This window comes from Coptis chinensis, chromosome 2, assembly GCF_015680905.1.
Source record: "Coptis chinensis isolate HL-2020 chromosome 2, ASM1568090v1, whole genome shotgun sequence".
Classification (NCBI taxonomy): Eukaryota; Viridiplantae; Streptophyta; class Magnoliopsida; order Ranunculales; family Ranunculaceae; genus Coptis; species Coptis chinensis.
In genome coordinates, this window is record NC_141457.1 from 96,222,967 (window position 1) to 96,250,864 (window position 27,898).

Below are 27,898 nucleotides of genomic sequence, written 5' to 3' on the forward strand. Positions count from 1 at the left end.
ATTTCAGATTTGTAACATGATCTTGATATGAGGTGTTACCGACCAGCATGTGGCTGGTGAGTAACTCTCATGGAGTTCATACACTTTTGTAACTTTCATTTTTCTTAATATACAATAGATAAACTTACCAAGCAAAAAAAAAATCTATATTATGTTAATGAAAGAACATCGATCTACAAGTGTAGTGGAGGAGGACAAGTGTTTCCTTGACCCTTTCACGAAATGTCGAAGAGATAAACATGTGATAGTGTTATATATATATATATATAAAAAAAAAAACCCAAAAATTATATCCAAATCCGAACCCGAACCCAACATACCCGAACCCGAATCCGACCCGATTATATAAACGGATATAAAAATCGACCCGAACCCGATGTATTCGATAATCGGGTTGGGTCAAATTCGGGTCAACCCGACCCGATTCCCTGCCCTATTCTGCAGTATTGGTGTGTCAGAATTATTGAGTCTGCACTAAAAAGCCATCTTCTTTAAGTATAAATAATGTTGGTCGTTATTGTCTTTATAGGTTGGTAATATTGTCGTTTTTGGAGAATGTATATTCCAATTAATAAGAACTATATGATCAAATTAGGTATTCAGTTACCAAGCGTCACTTATCTATACGTACTAATTAATTCTCCTGTTACCAAATATAATTCTTCGTAAAACTTGTCATATATCTATATTATGCAATTCTGGAGTGTTACGCACTGAGAAATCTTGAAGTAGCAATTGAGAAAAGTTGGATGAACTTATGGTTAGAATCTGACTCAGCAGCTGCGATGGTAAAAGATGGGGTGGTGTAAAAGCAAATTGCAGAGATGTATGCTCTCTCATTCATGGAGATCTCATACATGGAGAGAAGCTAATTTTGCAGCAGACATTGCTACAAAAAGAGAATCTAACTTAGATAGAGATGAAGTGTGTATGCAGGTATTCCCCCATGGTTGTATAAATGGGAGAATTCTAATGGGCTGTATTTCAGATTTGTAACATGATCTTGATATGAGGTGTTACCGACCAGCATGTGGCTGGTGAGTAACTCTCATGGAGTTTATACACTTTTGTAACTTTCATTTTTCTTAATATACAATAGATAAACTTACCAAGCAAAAAAAAAATCTATATTATGCTAATGAAAGAACATCGATCTACAAGTGTAGTGGAGGAGGACAAGTGTTTCTTTGACCCTTTCACGAAATGTCGAAGAGATAGACATGTGATAGTGTTATATAGCTGTTGAAAAATTAATTTATTATTATATTAATGTGATGTACGACTAATTGTACACCGTAAAAATAATATCCAAAAAAGATACATGATAGATATATTATTTTTATTGGCCCTAATATTTGGAGTCCGCGCCGGTTTTACCGTTTAAAAGTAGTGTGTCTAGTTTTCCAAATTAAATACCATATAGCAATATAAATTTTCAAAGTGCAACATTAGTTGTTGTGTGACGGGATAGCTGGACAACAAATTTATTTAAGAAAATAAATGTATATTTAATTTTTTTTTTTTTTTTTTAGCAAGCTAGCCTACATTAAATGAGTTGAGATCAGTAACTTTTTTATGTTAGCAGGATTCGATCTCAGATCTCTAGTATCATTACCCAAAAAAATTACCTATTTTGTTGATTGGCAACAATAAATTTGATTTCTTAATCTATAGCTACTATACTTGTTGGAAAAATTAAGGTAATAAATTAATCATCAAACACGAAAAGTTTAAACTTGTGCAAACGCACTACTTAGGCTTGGTGATTTTAATCATTTAGATGTCCATTATGGTCAATTCCAAAACAAATCATTTATGGAAAGACCCTTCAGTGTTTATCCAAAAGAACAGAAAATATCAGTCACTTTTTCTCAAGGGCAACATGGGAATTTTAGACAATTACTTCATTATATATTGACCAATCTGATGGAATCCTAAACAGTAGCAAAGGCAGTTGATCCTAGAGTAGGAAAAGCTGCTGAAACTGCTTTCAGCATCTCCATGGGTTCAGAGGGGTAGGCATTTCTAGACTTCTAGTGCCTCCTCTCAAAGTAGCCTTTTTAACCCTCCCCCTCATAAATAACACATTCTCTTCTTTCCCCATCAAAACCCATGGATGATAATTGGGACCCTTTCCACATAGATTCTCCAGCAACTTTTCCACACTCAGTGCCTTCTGAGACTCCAATTATTTTCCCTGGGTGGACTGTGGAAGAGAACAACCAATTTCATATTGCTATTAGTGAGTTGGACATTTTATCCGTGGACCTATATGAAAATATTGCTTCAAGGATACCAGGAAAAACCATTGAACAAATTCAAGATCGCTTCCATGCAATGCTCACTTTCGATGGGTTTATTGATGACGACTCAGGCGGCTGTCCTATGCCCAAGTATGATAATAATGATCGTGTGCTCAACAATGAAGAGCCTGCAGAAACTTCAAAGAAGAGTGTCCCTAGGAAAAGAACCGCACTGGCCACTACTCGAAGGCCTGGGGATCCTTGGAATGAAAAAGAACACAAGTATGGTTTATACAGAAGCTAGTTTCTATCAAAATCCCGAATACATCATGCATGTCTAAATTTAATTAACTGCATATGTTTTCTTCTTTTACTTTGTTTTTTTTTTATCGATCTTCTACTTTGAAAAACATGTCACATTTTCTAACAAATTTTTGAGGGAACAGTAAGCCAGAATGGTCTAGATAAACCTTTCGTGCTAAGGATTTCACGATATATGACGAAGAAGGTGATCGATATAATACTTGTTGCTAGATAAAAGAACAAATATGCCAGTTGGACGGTCAGATTCTTGCATACATGCATGGTTTGTCCATATGCATGATACAGAGTGACACAACACGACAGCTAGCTAGCTTTAATTCTTTGATGATATCAGATCAAGTTTACTTCGATCTTCCATCATAAACCATTGCAGTTTTCATGTCTTTAAGTGTTATAATACACTGTCCATCACTCTCCAACTTAAAGCTTCTAAAACCATGCAGACAATATATGGCCCTTCTACCTATATTGATCGCAAATAAAAATTCATTCCGTGTCTGAAGCCTGATAATTTCTTTTATTTAGATACTGGTCGATGGCACTGATCCACCCCACCTATTTGGTCTAGGAATTCTTAAACAGATTTTTATATTTTCATTTAAAACCAGACTGTACATACTTTTACAGAGCAAACATTAATACGTGTGGCGTCTGAAATTAATGGTAATTAATCATTATGTTTTTGTTGCATTTTAATAGGAGATCGAATCTCGTGGTTGCAGGTACATCGATCTATTGGATTTGAGATGGTACTAGGCAATATTAATAATTTTCGAGATTCAGTAATAAATATATGTTTATTTATGGACGGATCAAGGGGACACTTATTAAATAAAACTTTTAAATTTGATTCATTTCGAGAATGAAATCGACTAAAAAATATCTGATTAACCTTTTTTTGTTAAAAAAAAATATACAAATGAAAATTTGTTGATCATGTTACCATCCCATTAGGAGAAAGTGAAGTAACTTTATGATGTTGTCACAGAAACCTAATGGATTATCTGTCATGTTTGATTGACTTTTGTGAAGATTAGGGTCAGTGTCAGAAATTACATACATGCTTAAAATTAGGATTTTGAAGATAATCTAGAACTTTTTTGGAATTTTACTTGACCAACCAAGTGATCACTTGTAATAGAACTATCAATTGATCTTTTCTTGATCAATTTTAAGCACTGAATTTATTTAGTCTATTGACTCTGTATTTGTTTCATTGGTGCTATGTTAGATATTTTTCGACTTTCTTCTCAGTATATTTCTCCTGTATATAGGTTATTCCTATTGGGATTGAAGGAGTGTAGGAAGGGAAACTGGAAGGGCATCGCTAGATTTTATGTGAGATCCAAGAATGCGCTGCAAGTTGCCAGCCACGCTCAGAAGTACTACAAGCGCCGCGACAATCCTGGGAATTTTAGCGGACGTAGAAAAAGCATACTGGATATTCACGATGCTGATGATACTATCAAACCCAAGTCTAGAAACTCGCGCTGGGTACCTATTGCACCTTCTCCATTTCCACCACAGCCTCCTATTATTCCACACTTCGTAGATTACAACTCCTTGATAGGATCCAGAATTCGTAACAAGTACCGTTTGTCAACCCTCTGTCCAATTGAGAAGTTCACATATGAAATTAATTCTCCTTCGGTTCCTTCAACAAGCAATGATACCAATAATGCGGAGTTCATGAACTATCAGCAGAATGATGAATTCAACGCTGACTCCCCGTCGAACTACTTGTTGAGTGAACCAATTCCAGATTTCGACCCCTCTTCATTTTGATTGCAATCCTGATTGGTAAAGGGAAAGCAAAAACAAATTGAGGTCGAGTTCGAGTCTGCCTATATATCTATGAATATCCTAAATCTAATGCTTTGCTTCAGTGCTTGTCCTGTGAACTATAATTAGGTACTACTAGTTATATGTGAGCTATATACATGTAAGTTGTGTGTGGCACTGCGTGCTATATGTAATATGTGTAATGTGTCTGTTTAGAAGAATAAAAAATCTGCTTTGTAGTGACCCTAACATGCATGTATGAGTCATATATGTAAGAAGGTGTTCTTCAAAGTAGCTTGTTCTATATGTAAACAATGAATCGGAGCTGTTATGTTGATACAAAAGATTGTCCACCAGAAATGTCACCTATAATCTTCGTAACTGTCGCATCCCATGGGGAAATTGTATTGGGGGTGAAACTACGCCAGTGCGTGCATCAAGCACTTCACACACATATATCCATCATCTAATTTAATTTTCTTGATAAATTATATCCAGAATTCCATTAAGTGCGCAGTTCAAAACGAGAGATAGTATTTGGCCAGTAATTTTTATCCTTTTAGCTGCTCATACAGTTTTATATCTGTTGTCGCTTCAATATACTCACAAATTTTATTGTGCCTGCAAATTTGATGGCAAAATTTTACTGCAAGTGTGGAACCAAACTTTAGAATTGGTTCCGCAATTTCAGTAAAACTACATAGGCTTAATGGCTAGTAAAACCACATATGCAGTAAAACTATATACAGCCTACATAGGTTCCGCACTTGCAGTAAACCAAACATAGGCTTAGTGTACCAACATGGGCCTTTTAAACAAGCAGAGCCTTGGTTGTTAAAACGAGGGAGCCGTAACTTACTTTCAGCGAACATCAACCTCCTCGAATTAGGTGAGTTGTCGCTTCATACCCTGAAGCTAGTAGAATGTGAGGGAGGGAGGGGGATGCCTATAGACTAGCTAACTAATCAACTTTGAACATAACCCTTATTACAAAATTCGTGATAAGTAATTAAGTTTGAGATGTGTCAAGAATTAGAGCTAAATGTTTGGGAAGTGGCCAGTAGAGAACATACGTCTTATTATCTGATTTCATGAAGAAAGTTTGGAAGATAAACTGCTCTAAGTAAAGATAGTTACATATTTATATCCCCAAATACTCATTTATACACATGTTTGGAAAATTTTCACAGGTTGAAGTGCCCCAGAATTGTTGGCTCTTGGTTGGAGATTATCAAATCTTGATTATGCAGAATTTGCACCAAATTAAGCCTCACACCTGCTGCTTGTGGAACTTCACATCTGGATTCCGCATTGACTTGAGCCACATATCTGCCATAACTCGCGATGATATGCTCCATAGCATATCTGGACCCTTTGTATGTCCATATTTGCCTTTCTTTCCTGGCTTTCCCAATCCGTATGCCACCAACCACTGCATTGCCGTTAAACGCTGCTTCTCAGCGTCCCATACATGCCGCTTTCCTGCAGTCCAAACCTTTAACCCTCCAACATGCAAACTCACCACTTTGAACCTCTCCTCATCATCTTTCGCCTGTGTAGCTTCTGCTCTTGTAGCCTGGATTAGTACAACCACTGGTCCTCCCACTGCCTCATATCGCCTGACTGGATCCCTAAGTTGAACAACTACTGACACAGTAATAGTCGGTTGGACATCTTCCTCGCTATCTAGGATGGTTGTACTCCCATCCCTTAACCAATCCTCAAGTGGAACTCCAGCAGCCAAGGGTCGGTTTGGGTCTTTTACCCCTGTGTTACCCTTCATTCCAACTAGCGGAGAAACATCAAAGGGAGCATCTTCCTCTGCCATTTCGGCCTGAATTTTGAGAGCCTCAACTGCCATGGCCTCTATCTTTTGCATTGAGAATGCTAGCATCTCATCCAGGGTAACTGGTTCCTCACGTATGTACCAGATACCTGATGAAATCCTCTGTTTCCTTGATGTACTCATCGTAGTTGCCATGGTTTTTACTGCTTCAATGGTACGAGCAGCACTTGAACTAGCTCCTTCTTTGTTTCTTCCCTGGATAATTGCCGAAGCAATACCTTCAAAAGCAATCTGTTCTGCCGTTTTGCCTATCAACTCATCGATCAGCATTGAAGATAATATTTCAGAGCTCAATTCTTCAATCCCAACAGATGCCATTCTCTGAAGAACCTCAAAACCACTCATGGAACCCTGTGATGGAAGAATTAATGGTTTTGAGAGCTGCATTGCAAGCTTTGGAGTTTCTTTTCTTGATACCTCTACATTGAAAGGATTCATCACAGCTAAGTAGCCTCCATTTTTCGTTTGAACGACAGAGCCCAAGCCCTTCCCAAGGTCAGGCAGAAAAACATAGGACTCTTCCTCAGTTGCTTCTGACTTAATTGATAACACATCTTGCTGATCAACTTTCTTTTTCTCACTCTCTTCTTCCTCGAGCATCTGTAAAAATTCCATTGTTACATTTTCTTCATCTGCATCTAACCTCTCGGATTCTGTTCCATCTGTTTTAACTGAACTTTCGTCTCCCATCATAGACTCAAGAGCTTTGATTTGCTGGGCAATTGTATCTAGCTCAGTTAGTCTTGTCAAATGAACTGGATCTTGTACTACTTCTTTAACAACCTCGCTCGATACTGATCTCTCATCTGTAGCATGTTCAGAATCTCCATCCTCACCATCAGTTTTATCTTGGATCTCAACTCCTTTATCTACAATCTCAAACTCCGGAAAGTCCACCTCTTCGACCTTTGGTTCAGGTTCTTCAGACTTCTGGATAGATGACGATGTTGAATGGACAGGAGCTGGTTCATCAAGATTCAAGTCATCAATACCACGCAAATCAGCTTGGGCCCATGTCTTTGAAGGAGTTGATACTTCTGTTCTGCTTGTCAACCTTGGACTGGAAACACTGAAGGAAGATTTTGATTGCTTGCGAGCAAATGAAGACGAAGAATCCCCACCTTTTCCTGATTTTAGTCCCTCAGCCCGACTATAAATTCTTATCCCTCCATCTTTTTCCATTATCTGAAATCCTAATTTCAGAACAAGTTCTCCTCCTTTTGCCTTTCCAGATAAAAAATAACTTGTATCCCATTGCCGAACACGCATCCCTTCCAAGTTTTTTGCCATAGATTCCTGAACCAGAAGACTCAAATCCACATAATTCCTTCCAAATTCAAGCTCTTCAGCATCAACAGCAAACGCATATATCAAAAATGGGCGTGGCTCGAATTTCAGCTGCTTACTGCTCCCACTAGTACAATACAAATGACACCTCAGAAACAAAGTCTCTTCAAAATCCGCCGCTCCTTGCAAAACTCTAGCCGGCATCGTCTGCACTGCTCCATCCTTGGTCTCTTTCTTCCTAACACAAACAGAAAGACGAAGGCCATTCATCGATGCAGGAAGACCTTGGATAGTAACAACTTCAACAGAGAACAAGCAGCTCAACTTCTGCATTCTAATATGTGAAATCGCTCGAATTGGCTTCCAATTCCAAATCCCTTGTTTATCGCCAGAACTAGCCTTGTCATCCGCTCGGATTTCTTGCCTACTCGAAACTTTAGCTCGGTCATTTTGTTCATTCTCATCATCAAGCTTTGGTCGTGATCGCCATGGAGACATAGACATACGCCTAGCTCGTGGTCTTTCATGAGTCCCCTCAATCTTTGCAGTGGCAATCGAATCAATGGAAGATGCTGTAGGAACTGCATCTCTAGGAAGTGCAAGAGAATTAGTTCTTCTACCTCTGGTAGTTGAAGTATTAGGCTGGTAAATTGATTGACTCAATGTTTCAAGTTCGTCTAATAACTGATTACTAGAATTTCTCTTCCCCGCAATTTCCCCAGCCATGGAAAATAGTATTAAAGGTTACAGAAGAAAAAATGGAAGTGATAAAGGGTTTAAAGGGTTGTGGAGGTTCGAGTGTTATGAGGTGGAGAAACCGTAATGGCTGATCATGAGGGTGGGTGGTTGGGTCTTGAGAACCAGGAAAATTTGGATTGGTTTTCTGATAAAATGTATGGAGGAAATGGGCTGAACGTTGTCTCTAGTCTCCATACTCCGAAAGAGACAGAATTCGAAGCTGTTAATAGTCTGGTCCCAGTAATTTAATGGTGTATTTGGCGCCGAGTGTCAGTTAAATAAGCAGCCAATCCCTTTGAATGCACAATACAGCTCCTAACGTCTTATTGGAAATGAATATTTCTACACTTCTAGTCCAACCTACTACTCTAACTCAGATATCGTTAACTTGCATTCAATTATGCGCTGGGATTTAATTTTGCAATGTACAACTTTACAAAGTGCCTGCTAATTTGTGGTAGAACAGAAATGTGTCCTATCCTCGTCTATACAAATCTGTGGTCCAATTTTAAACGCATTCAAATCAAAGCTAGAAAAGAAGAAGTTATTAGGTAGCTAGAATTATCCTGTACTAGTGTAGGCTACAGCTAGCTAGTTCAGCAGTTGCTCGATATGGTTCACTGATTAGTTAAAAGTATTGGAAATATAAACTAGCTTTCGAATCCGTCAATGGGTGTTGTTATATTAAATTATTCTAAAAAAATATTTAAACTATGTGATAGATTTATTTATGAGATGTGAATATTACATTGGTCACTCATTCAAATTTCTTGCAACATGAAAACCACACTCTAGAAAATAATAATAATAATAATAATAACGCACTTTTTTAAAATCCTTTCGAGTTCTTTTTGTTGTTTAATAATAGAAATTTGATAAAAAAATTTGTGAGAATGCCCAATGAGGCGAAATTCATATTGAATATACTTGAATAGCAAGTCATTCTCAATCATATACTTGTCGAGACATTTCCACTACACATAAAACAATGATATTTTGAGGTTATTTCAATGCATTAGCATTTAATTTATGATTTTCCGTTAAATATTTTTTGAGATCAGTTCATTGCATTTGTATCCAGTTTTTTATTTTCTGTTAATTCATCTTTGAAGTTAGTTCAATGCAATTACATCCAGTTTCGATTTCCCGTTTTTCAATTTTTGTTAATTATTCTTTGAGGTTAGTTCCATGAATTTGCACTTAGTTTTGGATTGCGCATTAATAACTCTATGAGGTTAGATCAATGCATTTGCATCCAGTTTCCTATTTCAAGTTAGTTATCATTTGACTTTAATTAGTTCAATACATTTACATCTAGTTTCTGATTTTTCGTTAATTATTTTTTAGGTTAGTTCAATGCATTTGCATCTAGTTTTAGATTTCCAGTTAATTATTCTTTGACGTTAGTTTGATGTATTCGCATCCAGTTTTTTATTACACCTGAATGATTATTTGAGATTAGTTCCATTTTCGATTTGTCGTTAATTATTCTTTGATGTTAGTTCCATTCATTTGCATCCAGTTTCTGATTTCCTGTTAATTATTCTTTAAAGTTAGTTCCTTGCAGTTGCATCCAGTTTTCAATTTTCCACTAATTATTCTTTGAGGTTAGTTTGATGCAGTTGCATCCACTTTCCGATTTTCTGTTAATTTTTTCTTTGGGGCTAGTTTGATGCAGTTTCATGTTGTTTTCGATTACCCGTTAATTATTCTTTGAAGTTAGTTTGATGCATTTGTATCCAGTTCCTGAGTTCCCCTTAATTATTCTTTGAGGTTTGTTGAATGCATTTGCATCCAGTTTCGATTGTCTGCAGTCAATTATTCTTTTTGAGGTTAATCACTTCAATGCACTTGTATCGAGTTCCTGGTTTTCCGTTAATTATTCTTTGAGGTTAGTTCATTGCAGTGTTATATCCAGTTTTCGATTTCCCGTTAATTATTCTATGACGTTAGTTCATTGCAGTGTTGCATATAGTTTCTGATTTACCGTTAATTATTCTTTGAGGTTAGTTCATTACATTTGCATCCAGTTTTCAATTTTCATTCCACTAATTATTTTTTGAAGTTAGCTCAATGCATTTTTATCAAGTTTCTGATTTCCTGTTAATTATTATTCTTTGAGGTTAGTCGATGCATTTGCATCCGGTTTCCGATTTCCCATTAATTATTCTTTGAGGTTAGTTAGCTGGATTTGCATCCAGTTTTTGATGTCATGTTAATTATTCTTTGGTTTAGTGCAGTTGCATCTAACTTCTAATTTCCCGTTAATTATTCTTTGAGGTTAGTTAAATTCATTTGGATCCAGTTTCCAATTTCACATCAATTATTCTTTGAGGATAGTTTAATGCATTTGCATCCAATTTTTTATTTCCCGTTAATTATTTCTTTGAGGTTAGTTTATGCAGTTGCATCTAGTTTTTTATTTCCCGTTAATTATTCTTTGAGGTTAATTAAATGTATTTTTATCCAGTTTTTTATTTTTCGTTAACTTTTCTTTGGCGTTAGTTCAATACAGTTGCATCCAGTTTCTATTTTTCCACTAATTATTCTTTGAGGTTAGTCTGATGCATTTGCATCAAATTTTCAATTTCCCATTAATTATTCTTTTAGGTTAGTTCAATGCAATGTTCGTTGCATCCAATTTCTGATTTCCCGTTAACTATTCTTTGAGATTTCTTCAATACATTTGCATCAAGTTTTCGATTTCCCATTAATATTCTTTGACGTTGGCTGGTTCAATGTATTTGCATCCAATTTTTCGATTTTGCATTAATAACTCTTTGAGATTAGTTCGATGCATTTACATCCAGTCTTCTATTTCCAGTTACCCTTTAATTATTCTTTGAGATTAGTTCGATCCACTCACATTCATTTTCCGGTTACCCATTAATTTTTCTTTGAGGTTTGTTCAATGTAGTGTTGCATCCATTTTCCTATTTCCCGTTAATTATTCTGAGTTAGTTCAATGCAATGTTGCATCCATTTTCCCATTTCTCTTTAATTATTCTTTGAGATTAGTTCAATGTTGTTGCATCCAATTTGCGATTTCTCATTATTATCCTATTTCCTGTTAATTATTTTTTGGGGTTGGTTCAATGCATTTGTGTCCATTTTATGATTTTCTGATAATTATCAAAGTTGGTGTGTAATACCAACTTCTATTTATCGTTATGTACAGTCCTCAAAGCAGATAATAAGAATGTTCATCGTTTGCTAATTCATGTTAGCACGTAAAGAGCATAAGCACTGATATGTTTATTAATTCAATGACCCTTTTTCCAAAAAACTCAGGTACTCCTCTTCATGGTTTAATAATTGAAAACCATCAGAGACAAATGTGGAATATGGTCCATGATAGAAGGCAAATAAATACTTAATTTACTAATAGTGTAATTACAAAAAAAAACACTCTTAAAAACATGAAAATTTCAAGACAAACTTGTGATAAAAAATTTAATTTTGTTCTCCGAAAGAAATCTATTAATTAGAACCCCATCACAAATTAAAGTGAAGTAAAGCATAAGAAAGAGTCGAATTAACACTAAATCACAGCATCACTCTATATTAGAAATGAATTCAGACTGCAACACTAACAAAAACAAAAAGTTGGATAAGTTGCCTTTAAATATATATCAACTGCTCTGTAGAGTCCATCATCAATAACTCGGGCATAGTCAAGCAAAATTTCAATGATAGCAATGAATTTATGCAGATCTAGATATGGATCAGGCGCAATTTTCGCTAGATAAGAATCAATGAGTCGTCCAACCTTCAGGACTGGGCCATGACTTGGAGAACCAAGACCTTCAAATTCATACCCAAAATGTGATGCTTTTTTAGATTTTTTGTCTTCGATTTGTTGCAAAAAAAACTTAGTGCTAAGAAATCCTTCATTTTGTAATTGTAAGTGGGACGAAAGTACCAATGAAGTAGCTTAAGGCTAACAAAAATATAGTAAAACAACGCATGTGAAAGAAAATCAGCATTATATTATATTAATAGCACGCCTGAATCTAAGAACATACAAAACAATCAGGTTAGAAAATCAATCAAACGTACCCAACTAGGTCGAAAAACACAGTACTAATTGCTTTAACTTTAAGATACATTAAACATTAACTTGTGAACCGAAAAATTGGGGAAACCGACTCCCACAAAATTTAAGAAATATCAAATATAAATTATGTTGTGTGCCTGAACTTCAATTTTAAGAAAATAAATCCATATGAGCATATTACTCAACTATTATGGTACATGATCATGAAACTTTTTGGTTTCCCTCAAGTATCTATATTATCATGTAGGTTTATATCATTTTACTCTAAGTATGCATTTGAAGAATGGTAGTCTGAACGGCACAAATGTTCCAACATAAACATATATACACAATAGAATTAGTGCGACCAAAAAATTTAGAAGTACAGTTTCAAGTTTTGAATATATAGTCCAACAACTTCACAAAACACAACCTAACTCAGTTATATCGTATTAGATTTGCGAGATTTACTTATTATTATTATTATTATTATATTCAGCAAAACATGCCTTAAAAAATAAAAAATAAAAAATAAAAAACCTCATTTAGTCTACTAACTCACCTTCTGTTGAAAAATCTCCTATTTCTGGCAGCACCACTGACACTCCTATATACTCCAAAATACCATTGACATGTGAACTGCTAACACACAAACCTTAAACATGTACAAAGTAATTCATTCCCACTTGAGTACACTACTAACACCAAAAACCTCATTCAAAATTTAAACAACGACCATGAACTTATCAGATTATGCAAATATAACCAAATAACAACCATGAAAGTAAGTTTGGATTACTTCAACTTCTAAAGATATTATGGATAGAATCATTGATGTCTACCCATGCACGAATTGGTCTAGAAATGCTCTTAGGAAATTAAGAGTGAAGAATAAAAAATAACAACCACATATTGAAACAAATAAAAACAATATAGAATATGGGGGAAAAAATACTTAGTTATCAGATCCATCAATAAGTAACTACATTTACATCTCTAGGATGCACTGAAATCTTATTATTATGTCAAAAGAAGTTTATCCGTTAGTATTGATGGGGCATGCTAATAACTACAGAAAAAGGAAATATAAGTCCTAAACACATTATATAAAATACAGCTAGTAGATGAGGATTAGGTGAGTGAAAATAGTTACTTGAAATTTTTTATTGATAAATAATTGCTCATATGAAAGAGAAGTTTAAAGCTCTGAAACTATACATGTAAGGTTTAAAGTTTTAGATCCATTTACTAACGTTCTTATGGAACATACTAAAATATGTGGATAATATATAGATAGTGACGACTAAAATAAATAACTTAACTTTTTCCCTAGATGAGGAAGTAAACTGAGTTGATAAATAGTTAGGGTTGGTATATATACGTAAAATGTATGGTTTTTCAATCTCGGAAGTCACAGTCAAACGTACTAATGTTAGACCTGCATTACCTTCTCCCTTAACACTCCAAACTTTATGGTAACACTACTACAAAAATGCACATTAGCCACGGTTGGTAAACTAGTATATACCACTGTTCCGCCAAAAATAGTGGCTTATAGTCATTTACCACGGTACAAAACACTTTTTTTATTTTGGAACAAACAAATACCACTATTTTCGTATAACAGTGGCATATAATACGACATATACCACGGTACTATCAAATATAGTCTAAGTTATTTTCGTGTATTTGCATACCCCACTGTTCCCTTGAAACGGTGGTTTATATTTTGGCCAAAATTAACCCACCGTGGATAAAGCCAGTTCTAAAAACAAAAGAACAGAAAAGAAGGAAATAAATAAGGGAGGAAAACTGTTCGGTCTGCAAAACCCCACTTCTCCTTCTCGACTAACTAGGGCTTCCACATCTATCTCTCCCGAATTTATAACAATGGCGTCGCTGCCTTCCCCTCGCCATCTCTCTATTCTAGGAATTTTAATGGCTGTTCAATCCAAATCTCTCGCCCATTCTATTTAATTCATCACTTGATCAATTTCGTTTTGTTTCAGAATCAAAGAAGCGACATCATCATTTTGAGATGTACGTGTTTGGTCACTGCTTGCTTTGAAGCATTTGTATAATCCGTGTTTGTCTGCTCCTTCGTAAAAACCTTGTTAGACAAATAAATTTGAAAGGGTCGGACACTTCTAATGGGTTCTCTTTGTTTTCTTCTTTGTTGGTTTGGGAACATTATTTGCAGTTGTACCAGTCTGAAACATAGATTGCACGCTCTATATAGGTAGCTTTAATTTTCTTGTTCCTGACTTCTTAATTTGCTTAACTGAATTAATGTGTTGGTTGGATGGTGTACTCTTATCTCTTAAAGCAGGCAACAACAAATGTAATGGCAAAGTGTTTGACTAAAGTTCACAATAAGGGGGGATAGTGTAATGGTTTTCACAGCCGTTGTTAAGAAGCCCACCTGAGGCATACAAGAAATGAAGTAGACAAGAATATTGGGAAATGTTTGTGCAGTCAAGATTATCAGATGAGTTTCAGGTATGAATATAATTACTACGGGATTCTTATGGTATATATTTTCTTCAATTTAGGATGCAACATAGCTATGTTTTGTACTTCCATATATTTTTATGTCAACATGAGCTGGACTAAGGAGGGGTGATAAGCTCTAATTCTTGCAATGATTATTGGTTAGTGAAATTCTTTGGTGATATATAGATTAGGACAAGTTAGGTGTTTGCAAAGATATTGTTGGCTTCATGACTTTGATAGGCACTGAATTTATCATCTTGCTGGATGGAGACTCAAAGGTGTAGGGAGTGAACCTTGGGAGTAAAGAAGACACTATTCCCTGTATGTCTTGGCACCATCCCACTTATGGTTTTTCTTTAGGAAATAATATATTGTTTTTGGGTTTTGGTACTATTGCATCTTAGTTGGATATTCTTCTGGTATAGGGTGATGTATTGTCTAATATGACTTGATTGAATTCAAATAGTTTTGAGGTGCTGGTATGCTGCTCATAAATGTTTTACTTGCTTCTCATAATCCTTGACTATTGAGACCATAACTCCACAAGTTCAAGTGGCTAGACCAAAAGTTTGAGGTTTTTTGTAATCTATCTATAATAGTTTAAGTAAATTGGTATGTATTTCAAGCACAATAAAAGTTAGTTATTCTACTCTGTTAGGGCCTCTTATGGCTGTACTGCATTGTCTTCTAGCTCAAGTTAATTGTAGTTAGAGTTGAGTGGCCGGGATGGCTTACACAAAAAGTTAGTTCTTAGAGTCTATTTTCAAATAGACCAAGTTTCATAGCATTTGAACATCAGTGTAAGGAGTTATGCTTCCTAAAAGATGGGCTGTTTAAACTGAATTTTTCTGCTCGTTTTACTTTCATTTCTTGTGAATTATGTTATATATGTAGACTGTGTTAATTACTAGTTTTCATTATGTCTTCCCTTAACTTAATTATCAGCAATAGGAGCATAAGTAGATAATACCTAAAATGTAAAAAGAGATAAACTGTTCAAGGTATACATATAAACCTAAATAGGGTATACGTATATGATTACGAACTATTCAGGGTATACACTAATCATTTTACTATATCTCTTGTTTATACTGTGAAGCTTATGAGATAAATTTCAGTACACTCAATTGTTCAGGTTGAATTTGTAGTTTAGGATGCATTTGTTCTAGATGGGTAGTCACTAATTCCACCGAGGCAGAGCATCTGATTCATGCCTGGATGGAGGACAAGGTAAAAAAAAAAGATTAGCTTATCACGGCAGTGTACGCGAGCCCTTGTTTGCTATGTAAGTTTTTTGCAGTCTTATGTTTTTTTAGTGGCATTTTTCTGGTCAAGTATGTTGTGATGAGCTCGGCAACATCAATTTTTTATAGTGCTGGCCTGGGGTTGCTTTCTTTTTAAGATATATTGTTACTAATAGATCGACCCGGGTTTGTTTTAGCTTCCATTTGCAAATTAAACTACTTGAACCCGAACCTCGCTTTTTTTGGAGTGTTTAATATATTTTATTAACCTATGTAGACATTGCATACAGTTGCGATAGCAAATCTCGTGAGTGCAACTTCTTGTATACAATATCTTGTTCTTGCTTCTTTGGACCACGACTTCTCTTCATATTATTTAATTATGTCCTTTCTTTTTATATTCAATGTATTTACTACCAAAAGCATCCAAGAGCTTCAGATGCTATTTTTCAATTTATGAGAATCAGCATACACTTAGGGTCAGAACAATCTATCTTGGAATACAAGTTCGGAGTTCGATCCCATTCTGGAACTCCACAAGAACTAATTAATGGAAGTTGATAAATCTCGTGAAGTTTCAAAACCATCGGTTCCAGATGAAAAATAGTTCAGATCAATCTCCTCACGAAGCTTCAGGTACACGATGAATCTGTTTATTGCTTACATTGCATGTTCATCTAGAATGAGACCAAATAGATCTAGATTAATGTTCCCCTGCTTTTTAGTGTTAAGTTGGGTCCATGGCTTGCTAGTACATTTTGATGCATGAGAATTGTTTTTTGGACAGTCCTAGGTTTATAGAAGTGGTGTTTTTGTTTCTAAAGTATTTTAAAACCTTCTATAATAGTTTGGTAAATTAATCTTTTCACATTGGCAAGTTCTTTCTGTAAAACCCCACATTTTTTGGCTTTAGAATGAGTTGGGCCATTACTTCCAGTAATAGGCCTAAGGTGGATTTAGGGGTGCAATAGAACCCACAGGAAAAAGTGGAAAGGGAGAACACTCACTCTCTCTCTCTCTCTCAAGGGGTTTCTCTTCCTTGGTCTCCCTCTCACAATTTCGAGGGTACACTCATCCACCTCGATATAATTAATTAATTACATGAAAAGCAAGAGTGGGCAGCAAGAACACAGGAGAAGAAAGCTTTGAATGAATTGGTGCATCTAATTTTTCTTATTTTAATCTTGTCATATATTGGGTTTCACTCTTTGCTGAAAGGTTTTACAGGAGTTTGTTGGTTAAAAGTATTAAAAGGTGACTAAGGTCCATATCTATTATCTTTGAACGTCTTTTGTATCTATTTTAGAAAATTTTATAGTAAGTACTATTTCTTAAGGATGTAAACTTTTTGATAGTTATGGGACTTGGATGTATATATTTAACTTGTGTTTTCGATAATGACTTTGTACGAGGTGCTTGGATGATCTGGCATTAGTCGAGACATTCAAGTATTTTGGCGTACTAAGTCTTAGTGTTGCAGTGATCTCATTTTGCAAACCGGTTACTTAACTGCTCTAGCATTGGTCGAGACGGTTAAGTAGCTGGGTTAATCAATGAGAAGTATATTGCTTAAATTTTCAGATTATGACAGGATTTTTATTTATGAAATGTTGAAAATACAGAGGAGATTCTCGCGCAAAATTTTTCCGAAAAAGTCATGTATCTTAGGTATATAGTTGTTTGAGATTTGGGGGCGACACTTTCCTAACTCGATAGATCATTTTGTTGTCATTGGGTGTCTTTGTGTAGGTATCAATTCGATGAAGGGGAAAAGCAAGAAGACCAAAAGAAAAAAAAAATTGCATGCTCTCCAATCTGACGATCATCACTGCTATTTGAGGAAGGTATTATCCGGGTTCTTTATGCTTATATTATCCGAGCTCTATGTACTTGTAGCATATTTATTTATATCATGCATTCACTTACCTTCGTCTATTAGAAAGGTGCCAAATGTTGCATTTTTTTTTGTAAGCTTGCTTGTTAAAGAGTCCACGAGGCTAAATTCCTTAAATGAATACATGTCACCGATTTTAATTGTTTTGATCCTTGAATGAGTACTTTTTTATTTTATTTTTTAATCACGACTATCTCTTTTGTAGGGTGACCAAACTTTGTTTAATCTTGGCTAAATGTTCTTGGGACGAGAATGCCAACATAGAGGAGGATGTTCTTGGTGAAGTTATTTGGAATACAAAACAAAATGGAATAAGTTGGTTTGGAGGTTTTTTTATAATATATTTGTATTGATTAGAATATGGATTTTCGATTAGGAATGGATTGTTTTCAAATCGTGTTTAGAATTAGTCATGTGGTGGACCATGGTGTTTTGAATATGTGATGAAGTGGAATGTGATATGCCAGTTTTATGAAGTTATTAGGTGATTTGGAATATTTAAATAATCAAGGATTTTTTTTTATATAAAAAACTTATATACCACGGTTTTGGAAGAACTGTGGCTAATATGGAGACTTTATACCACGGTTTCCCAAAATAGCAGAACTTTGTAATGGTCATATACCACGGTTTTGAAAATTTATTACCACTGTTTTACACTAAACAGTGGTTAATGGGTACAAGTTTATACCACGGTTTTACTGGAAGTATTTACCACCCCAGCTGATACCACGGTTTAGAAACAGTGGTAAAAGGCTTTTTACCACTCTAAAAAACAGTGGTATATGACCTTTTCTGTAGTAGTGTAAACACAAATCAAAAGAAAGAAAACTTTTGAAATTAGCACATACTGGGGCATTAGATAAAGAAGACTTGTAGAAAGAAGACTTTTGAAATAAGTACAATAGTTGTAAATTGAATATAGGATACTTAGAAGTTCAAGAATTGGGACTTTAGTTCCTATTTAGTTTTTTTCTCGCAGCTTGTTTCTCTAGCTTTTTTATCAGCAATTTTTTTCTCCTAATTTTAATAGTCTCTCCTGTAATTATTATTATTATTTATTTGGATGTGTATAGATTAGGAACAGAAAACATAATTAATTAGGACTCTTGAAGAGGAGAGTATCTCCTGTAATCTTTATTATTCTTTGTTTGGATGTGTATAGATTAGGAAACATGAAACATAATTAATTAGGACTCTTGAAAATAGATTTAGTATATAAAGGAAACATAATTAATTGGGACTCTTACTTACTATTTTTTTTCTCCTATTTTTTTTTAATCCCCTTGCTTACGTGGACAGCCCCAATGAGCCCGAAAAGGGACTGCTATTATATATACTAGATTTTGGACCCGGGCATACGCCCGGGATCTATTAAATATTTTGTATGATGAAAAGGTTTTACAAAATGCCTCACACAAATTTTCGAATCAGAATATATTTTTATTAAAAATAAACCAAAATACGTTAATGAGCATCGATTATAGTACATAAGTACTTGGGAACTAAGGGATCAAATTGAGATAGCCTCTTCACTTTGTGGTTTAAAATATTAATCCATAACTTTCAAATAGAATTATCTTAAACTCGATCTAGCTTGTATAATAGTTTTTTTTAGATTTATGGTGATTTAGCGGCAAATTTTCGAATAATAATATATTTTTATTGAAAATAAACCGAAATACGTTAATGAGCAGCGATTATAGTGCATACGTATTTGGAAACTAAGAGATCAAATTGAGATAGCATCTTCACTTTGTGGTTTAGGATATTAATCCATAATTTTCAAATAGAATTATCTTAAATTCGATCTAGCTTATATAATAGTTTTCTTAGATTTATAGTGATTTAGTGGCAAATTTTCCAATTAGAATATATTTTTATTGAAAATAAACTGAAATACGTTAATGAGCAGCGATTATGGTGCATAAGTACTTGAAAAGTAAAAGATCAAATTGAGATAGCATTTTCACTTTGTGGTTTAGGATATTAATCTATAATTTTTAAATGAAATTATCTTAAACTCGATCTAGCTTGTATAATAGTTTTATTAGATTTATAGTGATTTAGCGGTAAATCATCACCGATCGGCTTATGTACTAATGTGTACAAATCACTAAAACAGATTGATTGTTTACATATCCTCAAAGAATACACTAGTCACACTTAAAAAAATTATCACATGAACGTGTCATTCGAACGGGTGTTATTATATTAAATTATTCTAAAAAATATTAGTAACTATGCATAACTATGAGATATGAAAATTATATTAATTACTCATTTAAATTTCTTGCACCACTCTACGAATAGGTGTTGCTATATTAATTATTCTGAAAAATATTTACAAATATGCAGAACTATTATATATTAATATTATATTGATCTCTCAACCAAATTTTTTATAACGTGAAAACCTCACTCTCTATTAAAAAAAAAAGAACTCACCTTTGATATAAAACCTCCAATTTCATTTTGTTGTTTAATAAAAGAAGTTTGATTGAAGATTTGTAAAATTGCCTAATAAGGTGAAGTTCATATATATTGAAGCTAATTGAATAGCAAGGAGTTCCCAATCATACGGAAAGTGATAAGATAAACACCATTTTAAATGCAAAACTATACTTATCGAGGCATTCCCACAACATATAATCCAACTATGTTTTGAGGTTAGTTCAATGCATCTGCATCCAGTTTCTGATTTTCCATTATTTATATTTTGAGGTTAGTTCAATGGAGTTGCATCCAATTTCCAATTCCCGCTATTTACTTTTTGAGATCAGTTCAATGCAGTTACATCCAGTTTCTAATTTCTCGTTAATTATTATTTCGGTTAGTTCAATACATTTGCATCCAATTTCCAATTTTATGTTAATTGTTCTTTGAGGTAAGTTCAATGCATTTGCATCTAGTTTCTGATTTTCCGTTAATTATTATGTGAGATTAGTTGAATGCATTTGCATCCAGTTTCTGATTTCTGATTTATTATTTGATAAAGTTGCATTTGCATCTAGTTTCCGATTACTCATTAATTATTGTTTAAGGTTAGTTCAATGAATTTGCATCCAGTGTCCGATTTCCCGTTAATTATTTCTTGAGGTTAGTTCAATGCATTTGCATCTAGTTTATTTTTTGAGATTAGTTCAGTGTAGTTGCATCCGATTTCCGATTTCCCGTTAATTATTTTTTAAGATTAGTTCCACGCATTTGCATAATATTTCCAATTTATAATTAATTTTTCTTTGAGGTTAGTTCAATTCAGTTGCATCCAGTTTCCGATTTCCCGTTAATTTAATCTTTGAGAGTTAGCTCAATGCATTTGCATCCAGTTTTCAATTTTCCGACCATTATTTTTTTATGTTAGTTTGATGCATTTGCATCCAAATTTTGATTTTCCGTTAATTATTCTTTGAGATTAGTTTAATGTAGTTGTATCCATATTCCAATTTTTTATAAATTACTTTTTAAGATTAGTTTAATGCTTGCATTTGCATCCAATTTCCGATTTCTCGTTAAATATTATTTGAGATTTGTTCGATGTATTTGCATCTAATTTTCGGTTCCCCATTAATTGTTTTTTGACGTTAGTTTCATTCAGTATTATATATTTTTAAAAATATTTGTCATTATTGCTTTGCTGTTATTTTTTTTTTTCATTTTCTATTATGTATTTTGTGATGTTATTTTTTGTATAATTGTTTTTAACTATGTTTTGAGACCGTGTTAATGATATATTCGAAATAAGTCAGTGCTTTATCATAGACACTAAAATTATATGATTTGTAATAGGGAATTAGTTTTTACAAATCACCTATCTTGTAGCAATTTTTTTTATTTGATCAAATATATAAGAATTGAAACACTAAAAGTGTTTGATTTATAATAGGAAATTACCTTTTTACAAATCACTTATTTTGTAGCAATTTTTTTCATTTAATCAAATATATAAGAATTTAAAATACACTCAAACTCTCCAAATATAAGAATTAGAAATACACTCAAACTCTCCAAAAGTTCCATGAACGTGGGATTGTAGGCTATTAGAAAATACTATCTTTCATATTAAAGTGCCACATAGAAGAGAGAAAAAACTAACTCTCATATTAGAATGCCAGCCACATAGGAAAGAGAAAATCCTCCATTAGAGGTATCTGCTTTAGTATATAGATAGTAGATATAAAGATGAGTAGTTCACCAAGGTTTCGAGATCCATTACTATTGTTTGACTGTAGATATCTTACTATCACTACTACCCTCCCCCAACTACAGGGCCAACAGCTTCTGTGCGGGGGTGGCCTTGAGTTATTGGGGGCCCTAGCCTAGCTCTTAGTGTGTGTCCTCCCTATTATAGAGATTTTAATGAAAAAAAAAAACTATTTATAGAGAGTTGATCTGGCGATAAAAGGAGGAGATTGACAAAGATTGGCAAAAACAAGAGGTGAATTGATAATTTGGAGAAGAAAAAAGTGGATTTCTACTGTTCTCTTTCTGTTTTGTGAACAAGCTAGTGCTTTTCTTTTTGAATTTTAGTCGAAAATGAGAAAATTTTAAAACTGTAGCAATAATCTACTATCTATATACTAAAGCAGAGACTTCTAATGAAGGATTTTCTCTCTCCTATGTGGCACTCTAATATGAAAGATAGTCTTTTCTAATAGTCTACAATTCCATGTATATAGAACCTCTTTGGAGAGTTTGAGTGTATTTCTAATTCTTATATTTGGAGAGTTTGAGTGTATTTTCAATTATTATATATTTGATCAAATAAAAAACAATTGCTAAAAAATTGGTGATTTGTAAAAAATAATTTCCTATTACGAATCAAACACTTTTAGTGTTCCAATTCTTATATATATTTGATCAAATAAAAAAAGTACTAAAAAATATGTGATTTGTAGAAACTAATTTCCTATTACAAATCATACAATTTTAGTGTCTATGAAAGAACACCGACTTATTTCAAATATATCTTTAACACAGCCTCAAAACATAGTTAAAACAATTATACAAAAAATAACATCAAAACATATATAATAAAAAAAAAATAAAAAATAAAAAAACGGCAAAGCAATAATGGCAAACATTTTAAAAAATATATAATACTGAATGAAACTAACGTAAAAAAACAATTAATGGAGAACCGAAAACTGGATGCAAATGCATCGAACTAATCTTAAATAATATTTAATGGAGAATCGGAAACTTGATGCAAATGCAAACATTAAACTAATCTTAAAAAATAATTAATAGAAAATTGGAATATTGATACAACTGCATTAAACTAACCTCAATGAATAATTAACAAAAAATCAAAATTTGGATGCAAATACATCAAACTAACCTAAAAAAAAAAAATTGTCAAAAAATCAGAAACTAGATGCAAATGCATTGAGCTAACCCCCAGAGATTAAATTAACGGGAAATCGAAAACTTGATGCAACTGCATTAAACTAACCTCAAAGAAAAATTAATTATAAATTGAAAACATGATGCAAATGCGTGGAACTAATCTTAAAAAAGAATTAACAGGAAATTGGAAACTGGATGCAACTACACTGAACTAATCTCAAAAAATAAACTGGATACAAATGCATTGAACTAACTTCAAAAAATAATTAACATGAAATCGGAAACTGGATGCAAATTCATTGAACTAACCTCAAACAATAATTAACGGGAAAACGGAAACTAGATGCAAATGCAATTTAATCAAATAATAAACGAGAAATCGGAAACTGAATGCAAATGCATTAAACTAATCTCATAGAATAATTAACGGGAAATCAGAAACTAGATGCAAATGCATTGAACTTACCTCAAAGAACAATTAACAGTAAATTTGAAATTGGATGCAAATGTATTGAATTAACTGAAAAGAATAATTAATGAGAAATCAGAAAATGGATGCAATTGCATTAAACTGATCTCAAAAAATAAATAACGGGAATTGGAAATTGGATGCAACTGCATTGAACTAACCTCAAAATATAAATAACGGAAAATCAGAAACTAGATACAAATGCATTTAACTAATCTCAAAACATAATTGGGTTATATGTTGTGGGAATTTCTTGATAAATATAGTTTTGCATTTAAAATGGTGTTTATTTTATCTCTTTCCGTATGATTGGGAACTCCTTACTATTCAAGTAGCTTCAATATATATGAACTTCACCTTATTAGGCAATCTCACAAAATTTCAATCAAACTTCTTTTAATAAACAACGTTGAAGGGTTTTATCAAAGGTGAGTTCTTTTTTTTAAATGGAGAGTGAGGTTTTCACGTTACAAGAAATTTAGTTGAGTGATCAATATAATATTAATATATAATAGTTATGTATATTTGCAAATACTTTTCAGAATAATTAATATAACAGCACCCGTTCGTAGATAATCTTTGAAGATTCCACATAGTGAGTCATGCATAATTTAAAGAATAATTAATGGGAAATCGGGAACTGGATAATCTTCGATGATCCCACATAGTAAATCAAGCATAATTTACTATTTATGTCATGTTTGCAAAGGCACTACAGATGGATTAGTAGAAGTTGGTATTAAACACCACATTTGATAATTAAAAGGAAATCGAAAACTGAATTCAAATACATAACTGAACTCAAAGAGTAATTAATGGGAAATCGGAAACTTTATGCAAATACAATAAACTAAACTCAAAAAGTAATTAACTATAAATCGAAAACTGGATGCAATTGCATAAAAGTAACATCATATAATAACTAACGGGAAATTATAAATTGGATGCAAATCCTTGAAAAATATTTAACGGGAAATCGGAAACAGTATGCAAATACATCAAACAAACCTTAGATAATAATTAATGAGAAACCGGAAACTGGATGCAAATGCATTGAATTAAACTCAAAAAATAATTAACAAAAAATCAAAAACCGAATGCAACTGCATTGAACTAATCTCATGGAATAATTGGTGGGAAATCGAAAACTAAACACAAATGCATTGAAATAATCTCAAAGAATAATTAACGGGAAATCAAAAACCAGATATAATTGTATCAAACTAACCTCAAAGCATAAATAATCAGAAACTAGATGCAGATGTATTGAACTAACCTTAAAGAGTTATTAACAGGAAATCCAAAACTGGATCCAAATGCAATGAACTAATCTCAAAGACTAATTAACGAAACATTGAAAAATGGATGAAATTGCACTGCACTAACCTAAATGAATAATTAACATTAACGAGAAATTATAAATTTGATGTAACTGCATTGAACAAACCTCAAAAAATAATTAACGGGAAATCGGAAACTTGATGCAAATGCATTGAACTAACATCAAAGAATAATAACCAACCAATCGATGAGGGGAGGCCGCAACATGGTGTGGCCCTCTCTAGTTATAGTGAGAGAAACCTTATACCCTTTCCATTTCTAGTAATCTTTTATCATAGGCTATAAGAGTTCCTACAAAAAAAGCTCCCGTTTTAGGCAAACTTCCCAAGCTTGACCACCATTGACTGACAACTTCTACTTTTCTGGCCAGGCTCTTTTTGAAGATCTCTCCTCTAAGAATTGATCTATACTCTACCACTATGGAAAACCCACTAGCTTCGTCAATGATTTCCCCCTTACCAGCACAACATCTCTAACTGTTGCTTGTAATGTTACTCCTCAAAATGCTAACTTGGCCTCTCCTTCTTGACTCAAGTTAGTACTCATTACTAATTCTTCATGGAGCTCTCTCTTTAAAGCGAAGTCACTCGACAACTCACAGACTAAAAAAGAAGGTGAATGTCAACATAGTTGACGGTGTTGCAACAATCCCATCCGAGCTTATCAACAAGGGTATAAATGAGTGGAGCAACTTCGTGGTGGGGTTCTTCTTCCGGAAGGAGGTCTGCCTTACCCACTAGTCGCGAGATTTTAGTGCAAAAAAATTGGAAACTCAAAGGTGCGTTACTCCATCTCTACTCGACAAAGATTTATTTTACTTCAAGTTTAGTTTAGTGGAAGACATGAGGCAAATCTTAGAAGCGACCCAATCTATATCAATTTGGGAAGCTTTTTGTCATTCGGGAAAGGACAACGGAGGTGGAAGCCCGAAATCTTCTATCAAAACATTGCGGGTTTGGGTAAAACCGATGAACCTACCCAAACAACTATGGACAAATGATGGACTCGACTATGTAGCAAGTCTAATAGGAAACCCTATGTGTATGGACCAGGCCCACTAAGCTAAGGCAAAGGCTTAACTTTGCAAAGTTTTGTGTTGAGGTTCCAGTTTGATCATGAGTACAAGAAATCGTTAGGATCAAGATGAATGAAAAGGAGATGGACATAGACCTTGAATATCCATGGATTCCGTTGCACCTTTCAACTTGCAAAAAATTTGGGCACAAAGCGGTCGGTTGTACATCAAACACTAAAATTGTATGGGTAGTGAAAGAGACCCGTGACAAACGAAAAGAGCAAAAGCGATGAATGTACCAACCGGCGAAATTTGAAAGTCATTAATGTGGTGGAAAATAACACTACATTTCGGGACTCCGATGTAATTTCTATATCTCCGACTCTGAGCAACCCAAGTAAGCCAATTGTGCAAAATATAAATCCCTTCCAAATGATTGAGCAAGAAGAACAGGAGGAATTAAGTACATCTGTACAAATCAATCACAACATCAACATCACAAAGTTGATGTAAGAGGTGGCACTTCTGCAAGAGGAAGTTTTAGAGGTGGCTCTCGCTACTAAAGGTGGAACATCATCTAGAGGTGGCCTAACCATTTAGTATGGGTGCTTCTAACAGAGGAGACTCAACCGGGTAGGGTAGTATCATATGAGAAAGACCCTATAAATGTCTTGGCAAATTGGGACTCAAGAGATGAACACTTTGGAGTTAGCTAATGCGGCGAAGGAGAATTAGAAGATGACCTCCTTGAATCCAACACGAATTATTTGTAGATCATGTTCCTAAGAGTACATCGGGGTATACAACCTAGTCTAAGGATCAAAACGAATGGAGTGTTCATAATCCAAAAGAAGCAAAAGAATACAAGAAGCGTTCTTCGGAGAAGTAGAGCCCACTTTTGCAATGATGAAAAAGGTAAAGTCAATAGTTAAAACAAAAAGATGAGGAATCTTGAGGACTACACCAAAGAATTTTTGGGATGACACTCTGGGACTCACTTATGTGTGTTGTTAACTGCGAGGGTTTCTTTTGTGACTGTGAGAAAGCGCAGACTCATCTTAGGAAGGATCATCCAAAGATAGTGAAGCAATTAATGGCCAAAAAGTAAGAGAATGAGATAGCATTGCTTGCTATCACTTCATTCTTGATCGAGGACCCATTGTGATATGTCTAGTTAGTGAGTAATCTCATCTTTGTCAAGTTTGTTGCATGTTGCATTTTGATTTTGTAAGGCTTTGTGTGCTGCCCTAATGATCTAACTCTTAGGAAGGCTTTGTAAGGTTCAACGTTCAATAAACACAGGTGGGGGTCTGCCTTAACCCCATAACCATTAAAAAAAAAAAAAACATCAAAGAATAAATAACATAAAATCGTAAATTGAATGCAGCTGCATTGAACTAACCTCAAAGAATAATTAATAGAAAACAAAAAACTGGATGCAACTGCATTAAACTAAAATCAGAGATTAACTAATGGGAAATCAGAAATTGGATGCAAATGCATTGAAATAACCTCAAAAAATAGTTAACTGAAAATCAGAAGTTGAATGTAACTGCATCGCATTAACCTCAAAGCATAAATGTCCATTTTTTTTAGCCTTCTCACATGAGTAATTACGAGTAATTAGGAACCTAAAACGAAAGTGAGTTTATAAAAACAGACTCTTACATGTATGCAAACTGTATAGAAATTGTAAACTATCGAACTAACCTAGAAAAACTATTAATGGGAAATCAGAAACTGGATGCATATATATTGAACTAATCTCAAAGAGTAATTAAAGGAGATTGAAACCTGGATGCAAATGGAATGAACTAATCTCAAATACTAATTAACG

At 33.9% G+C, this 27,898-nt stretch overlaps 2 protein-coding genes and 1 long non-coding RNA gene across 3 annotated transcripts; 2 read left to right on the plus strand and 1 right to left on the minus strand.

Moving 5' to 3' along the window:
• The first annotated feature begins 1,949 nt into the window (after window positions 1–1,949).
• On the plus strand, window positions 1,950–4,640 carry LOC147519322 (transcription factor DIVARICATA-like). Its single transcript, XM_086590948.1, has 2 exons — window positions 1,950–2,525; window positions 3,842–4,640. The coding sequence occupies exons 1-2, from the start codon at window positions 2,113–2,115 to the stop codon at window positions 4,350–4,352; spliced, it is 924 nt and encodes a 307-aa protein (XP_086447074.1). The 5' UTR covers window positions 1,950–2,112; the 3' UTR covers window positions 4,353–4,640.
• A 770-nt stretch (window positions 4,641–5,410) lies between these two features.
• PMI1 (plastid movement impaired1) lies at window positions 5,411–8,548 on the minus strand. Its single transcript, XM_086590949.1, has one exon. The coding sequence runs from the start codon at window positions 8,206–8,208 to the stop codon at window positions 5,620–5,622; it is 2,589 nt and encodes an 862-aa protein (XP_086447075.1). The 5' UTR covers window positions 8,209–8,548; the 3' UTR covers window positions 5,411–5,619.
• Window positions 8,549–14,061: 5,513 nt separating this feature from the next.
• LOC147519324 (uncharacterized) lies at window positions 14,062–15,265 on the plus strand. The gene is made up of 3 exons (XR_015214209.1): window positions 14,062–14,296; window positions 14,457–14,495; window positions 14,586–15,265. It is a non-coding gene; the product is annotated as an uncharacterized LOC147519324 (long non-coding RNA).
• The last annotated feature ends 12,633 nt before the right edge of the window (window positions 15,266–27,898 follow it).